The sequence below is a fragment of the Orussus abietinus genome, unplaced genomic scaffold (genome assembly GCF_000612105.2).
Source record: "Orussus abietinus isolate OABI.00-Male unplaced genomic scaffold, Oabi_2.0 scaffold1348, whole genome shotgun sequence".
Classification (NCBI taxonomy): Eukaryota; Metazoa; Arthropoda; class Insecta; order Hymenoptera; family Orussidae; genus Orussus; species Orussus abietinus.
The window spans coordinates 1-6,530 of NW_019395510.1; the positions used below are offsets into that span (position 1 = coordinate 1).

At 41.9% G+C, this 6,530-nt stretch overlaps 1 protein-coding gene across 1 annotated transcript; it reads right to left on the reverse strand.

Moving 5' to 3' along the window:
• Positions 1-1,570: 1,570 nt before the first annotated feature.
• On the reverse strand, positions 1,571-6,520 carry LOC111674269 (villin-like protein quail; the record flags this gene model as incomplete). The annotated part of the gene is made up of 3 exons (XM_023433770.1): positions 1,571-1,757; positions 2,880-3,645; positions 6,186-6,520. Coding segments are annotated over 3 exons (1,288 nt in total), but the record flags the coding sequence as incomplete, so codon positions are not given.
• Between the last annotated feature and the right edge of the window lie 10 nt (positions 6,521-6,530).

Consider the following 6,530-nt stretch of genomic DNA (forward strand, 5'->3'; position numbering starts at 1 on the left):
GCATAGAAGCGCATACAACACTTTTTTTGCCTTTATCCCGTTCAAATGCGAGTTTATCGATTACCAGAGTGTTTTAAATTGTTGTAAAATTGTCCTGACCGTTTCGTTTCTCATATCGGAGCCATCGATAATTGTATATTAATCGAAATATGAGAGCTCGACGCCATTTTGGTTCTGGTCTGGGCTGTTAAAAAATTTTTTCCAAAAATCCAAATTTTAAATGTGTCAGGACAATTCTTAGATGATCAGGAGTGATGTGTTAAAGCTTCGGACAATTTGGTCTAATACCCTTAAAAAAAAGTGTTGTATTCAAATCGACTGATTTGAAGGGGGTTTCACTTCACCTTAAGGTTTGCCGGTCTATGATTTCTATTTTTCCGTGAAAGAGTTAGCTATAGCTCCTAATGTCTGGTTCTCAGGTCTCGTAGTTTTAATGAATGGGTGAGCGCTTTCTTCGGCGTCTTCCTCGTTAATTGCTGTACCCGTCACGCAATTTGGCCAATTGTTCCGTTCGATGCGTTCAATTGGAACGAGGAGACCGTGAGAAAATTCGACGGATCGGTTTGAAAATTGTTAAATATTTTGGCAGGTGTACCGGTACGCCAGGATACGGCAAAGGACCATCTTTTGCGGACACTGCGTAGATGATGTATGCCGACTCCGAGAAGAAAACTCCCATCTTGTTTCTTCCCACGGGAACCGCTCGAAGTCCCTGAAAATAAGTGGACATTTGTGTACGGATTGTATCGCGCATATCATAACGTTAGAGTCATCCCTAGACAGCACATATACATAGCACAGAGGTTCATAGAATGTTCTTTGAAAATATTTCAATATTAATAAGATATGGATTTATGTGCTGTGTACATTTCTTGAACATAGGATGAAGTAGTTTTGGCCAGTTTTTTATATTCGAAATATATTTAACGAAATATTGTACGAACATGGAATTGATACTTCTTACACATAAGAAGTAACATGTCCTATACATATCTGAATGATATTTTTTGACACGCAAATGAAAATACGAAAGGTTCATGTTTCAGTATTCTATTTTTAAATTAGTGTCAACATTTGGTGAGATAAAATATTGAAACATAAGTACCTACTTTTACAAAAAATAAAGCACTTACCCAGGGAATATAAATTTAAAGTATTGGTGTACGTATGTGTATTCAAAATAAAGTAATAATATATTATTATTATCGCACGAAATATTTAGCATGCTTTGATTTTTTAAAATGTATAAAATAANAGAGTGGTCTAAAATCTCGTAAAATTGTCCTGGCACTTTCGTATCTCGTATCAGAGCCTTCGATAATTGTATATTAATCGAAATATGAGAGATCGACGCCATTTTGGTTCTGGTCTGGGCTAAGTTAAAAGATTTTTTTGGAAAATCCAAACTTTGAAAGAGTCAGAATAATTACTAGATGCTCACGAGTCATGTGTCAAAGTTTCAGACGGTTTCGTTCTCTACTCTTAAAAAAAAGTGTTTTATTCGGATCGATTGATTTGAGGGGGGTTTCACTTCACCTTAATTATTTTTTTGGTCAGACTTTTTGCTCACGTCTGTCACGATGTCGCCCGGTGAGTATCATCATCTTCCCGCCGTAGATTTGCAGCAAGTGCGGCGGTTCCCTTCCCTGTGATGCTTTCACCAATTGCGCGGAGGTCTCCTCGGCAAGTTGGCATGCTCTTTCCAAGGCCGCTTCTCTATCCAGCCCCGAAGAATGTGCACCTTCCCAGCAGTAGATCTACGAGAAAAATGTACCTTGAAGAAGTAAGACTATCAATTATTTTTCACTTTGTATTAAGAAAATCAAGTGCATTTTCTTTGCACTTTTTCAAGTAACTCGTCGTGAATGTCATTCTAGGATTTTTCGGATTTTAAGATGATATGAAAGGCGCTGAGAAATTCGCGTACCGTCGGACTCTTCGGGTCTTTTGTCTAAAATAAAAAAATGGCGGAATAAAAAGTTGTGCCTCCATCGAAAGACGGAGTGCTTTTAAGAAGAAACGATGAGTTTACTCAGTTAAGATGATATGAAAGACGCTGAGAAACTTAATCGATGTCGATGAATTAAAATTCATCTGTACCGTTTTTGGTGGTAACGTCATCTTGAGTACTTAAGTGGTAACATAAGTTGCCTCGTTACTGATATTTATATTTACGTTAAAGTCTTTTACAGTGTACGTTGAGAATTACACGAATTGAAGCGTTCCATATGCCATTCCAGTTAAGTAATGGTGAAGAGATCGACGTAAAACTGTCGAAATCCCGTAAATTCATTATTCTAACGACTGTTTAGGACCAGCGTCGCCATCTGTGATGTTCAGGTGCAACTAAATTTTTGCTCTAAAAACACGTGTTAGCCTCGGGACAAACCAACACTCTCTTGCAATCGTTGGTGAAAGTATTTACCATATTTTCTCATCTGACTCTGTAATGTATATTTCATTTCTACGGTATTTGAAATTGTTCGTGCTAGGTTCTGAAACTCTTCATTTTCGGTTCTAAATTGTTCGAGCTAGGTTCTCAAACTCTTCATTTTCGGTTCTAAGCCTCCAAGAAGGGTAAGACATCGAAAACGTGCCCGAACTACGCTATATTGGTTCTCGTCCATGATAAGTAAATAAATTTTGAAGGAAATATGAAATATCATGAGTTTCAGGACTTATTTTAGGGGCTGCATATTCCCGTGGTAAAATTTCAAACGAATCGGTCCCTCCAATTCGGAGAGTACTTTCCCCGACGATTTGACTTCTCTGATATATAGACTGACTCCTTCATATCACCTTAAAATCGATTTTAGATATTCGGAAGACTTCCCTGGGGGCAGAAATCTCTAAATACAGGGAGAATGGAAAGTACATACGATGCTCCTGCTTCTGCGTCCACTTCCATACATGTACCGCATGACGTAGCACTCTTCGGCATAGTAAACTCCTTTGTCCTCGACTTCCAAGCTGCCATCCTTCGAGTTGACCTTCCAGAGTGTTTTGTTGCCGGATCCGTCGTCGACGAGTTGACACTCCGCCGACATCCTCGGCTTCTCGCACATGTAATCGGGTTCGAATTTTGGGGGCAAAGTCAGGGGACTCTTCTTCAGGGGTTCCCATCCTTTGATCAAGGATTTCATTTCTGCGGGCTCTTGGCCCTCAACGGCCCTCGCAACGGGCACGCTTGCACTGTACCCCTTTTTCTTGACAAACCCCCGGGCGTTCCTCACGGCTTCCAATCTTTCTTTCAGGTCCACTTGCTGGCCAACCCATGCCCAAACTCCGGCCTCTCCTCGGTCGACCAGGAAGACGGAACTGGAAGTCAGGTCCGTCCGGAAGATGGGCCCTGACTTCAATTCGGCCACCTTGTACTTCCCGGTTTGCTCGCTGCATTTATACAGTTTGACGGGACTAGGTGGGTAGATCTTCCGAGGCCCATCCGGGACCACCGATCTTCGATTTGGGTCCAGGATACCGTCGAATAACTTCCGCTGGTCCTCTCGGAGGGTTTGCTCGTAGCCATCGTCGACGACCACGATCTGCAGGTCGTTGTTGTTCCCCTTCCAGGATCCCAGGACGGTCGCCGCGTGCCTTTTGTGCAAAGGGTCCGAGGAAGAGCCCAACCAGAGGAAGAGGACGCCTCTGAATAAGAAGAAGCGTTTCCTTCAATTATTTCATTCCTTCCTTATAACACGCTTTCTATTAAATGCGATAATCCGTCTGGAGGGCACTTTTTTCTATTTTAGAAACTAACGTACTTCTTCAGTGGAACTCTAATAGACATAGTCCCTGAATGTTTCTCTTGACGAGGCATCTAAATTTCATTATGTAAATTATTTTTATTATAGATGTTTGGTTTTTGTTCTGAGATTCCGTTGCATTGAAACGGTCTCCAGTAAGGGAATTTATACGGTGCCAGTAACTCGTACGAATCACTAAAACCGAGTATCACACGTCTCGGGCAAACTGCCATTCCAGTACTGAAGTGGAGTACTCACCTAAGTGCCAATGCGAGTCGAGGGAATAAAGCGAATTTATACGTTGCCAGTAACTCGTACGAGTCACTAAAATCGATTATTACTTGTCTCAAGTAAACTGCCATTCCAGTACTGGAGTGGAGTACTCGTCCAAGTGCCAATGCGAGTCGAGGGAATAAGGCGAATTTATACGCTGCCAGTAATTCGTACGAGTCACTAAAATCGAGTATTACTCGTCTCGGGTAAACTGCCAGTCCAGTACAGGAATGGAGTACTCGTCCAAGTGCCAATACGAGTCAAGGGAATAAGACGAATTTATACGCTGCCGGTAACTCGTAGGAGTTACTAAAATCGAGTATTACTCGTCTCGGGTAAATTGCCATTCCAGTACAGGAGTACTCGCCCAAGTACCAATGCGAGTCAAGGGAATAAGGCGAATTTATACCGTGCGAGTAACTCGTACGAGTCACAAAAACCGAGTGCTTGGAAGTGAGTGCTTTAAAGATAGGAGCATTGACCCACCCTTCTAGTATTTGCATGGTAATAAGCAGAAAGTCATGTGGTATAAACCAAAAATGTCGAAAGGGCGACGCAATTTTAAACATTTTACCAACAAAAAATGATTAAACAGTATTGGAATGTGTTGGGTGAAGAGCTGTACTCTATTCTCTATTCTTGTACCGTTGTAGTTTAAAATTCCAGAAGCATTTTTCCCCTCGATGCAATTCAACAAATGTGAACGTGGGGTCTTCTGTCTACCTTTGGGCCATTTCAACACAAAATTGCACAAAACTGCTTCAATTTACTTTTGGAACTTGCACTTCGGAAAATGCGTCTACACGTGTCTGGTATACAGGACGGTAAAGTGAAACACGTGGTGGGGGTTACAACTTGCGCCAGGAAATAGGATTGCTTTTCTATTCCCTCGACTTGCATTGGCCCTTGGGCGAGTACTCCACTTCAATACTGAAATGGTAGTTTATCCGAGACGAGTAATGCTCGATTTTAGTAACTCAATCTTATTTCCTAGCGCGAGTTGTAACCCCCGCCACGTGTTTCACTCTACTGTCTTGTATACCAGACACGAGTAGATGCGTTTTTCGAGATCGGCATTCAAGTTCCAAGAGCAAATAGAAGCAGTTTCCTGCAATTTTGTTTTGAATTTTGTTATGAAATGGCCCAAAGGAGGACAGAAGACCCCACGTTGATATTTGTTGAATTCTATCGAGGGGAAGAATGCTTCTAGAATTGTAAACTACAACGGTACAAGAATAGAGGATGAGAATAGAGTACAGCTCTTCACCCAACACGTTCAAATACTGTTTAAGGTGAAGTGAAACACGTCGAGGAACTTGATCGACGTCAGTAAAGATTTTTCTAAATACCTACGTTGTCGACGTTCGTTCTTATATTGTCAGCTGTTTCAAATTATATTGGATATTGTACCAAAAGGCATACTCCACCTGTCGTTTTCGTACAATAAATATCAAGAAATCGAAGTAAAACTCCAGAAATCCTCTGAATTCGTGATTTCTGGAGCCCTAATTGACTGCAGAGGGACCCCCTGCGCCATCTGTGATTTCCAGGTCAATTATATTTTCACTCCGAGACCTCGTATTCCCATCGTTTTAGCATAGAAGCGCATACAACACTTTTTTTGCCTTTATCCCGTTCAAATGCGAGTTTATCGATTACCAGAGTGTTCTAAATTGTCGTAAAATTGTCTTGACCCTTTCGTTTCTCATATTAGAGTCTTCAATAATTGACCCTTTCGTTTCTCATATTAGAGTCTTCAATAATTGATCGAAATATGAAAGTTCGACGCAAATTTGGTTCTGGTCTGGGCTAAGTTAACAAATTTTTTCCAAAAATCCAAATTTTGAATGTGTCAGAACAATTCTTAGATGATCACGAGTCACGTGTCAAAGTTTCGGACGGTTAGGTCCAATACCCTTAAAAAAAGTGTTGTATTCAAATCGACTGATTTGAAGGGGGTTTCACTTCACCTTAATCATTTTGTTCGTAAAATGTTTTAAATTACAACGTTTCTACGACATTTTTGGGGTATAGCACATGACTTTCTGCTTGCTACTGTGCAAGTACTAGAAGGCTGGGTAAACGCTCCTATCTTGGAAAGCACTCGCTTCCAGCACTCGGTTTTAGTGACTAGTAGGAGTTACTGGTACCGTGTAGATTCTTCTATACCTGGAGCAGGCGTCGACGAGGACGACGTCCCTTGAGCTGATGTTCTCCCAGCGAATCCCATCCAGCTCCGTTAGGATAGGCATCACCAGACCCGAGATCCTGTGCATCTTGAAGGGTGGAATCTCCTCGTGCACGTTCTCCACGACGAGTTGCTGACGAAAATAGGCCAGGAACCTGGGACTCTCCCGGCCCTGGGCCTCTCTCGTCAGGATCGTGGCCGAAATCTGCGAGTCGAGCTCCGCTGCTCGCAGAGCGGCTGTTCCTGAGATCGTGGAGTCACATAATGTTCCTATCCAGAAGTGAACAGCGCGTACCGTCGGACTCTTCGGGTCTTTTGTCTAAAAT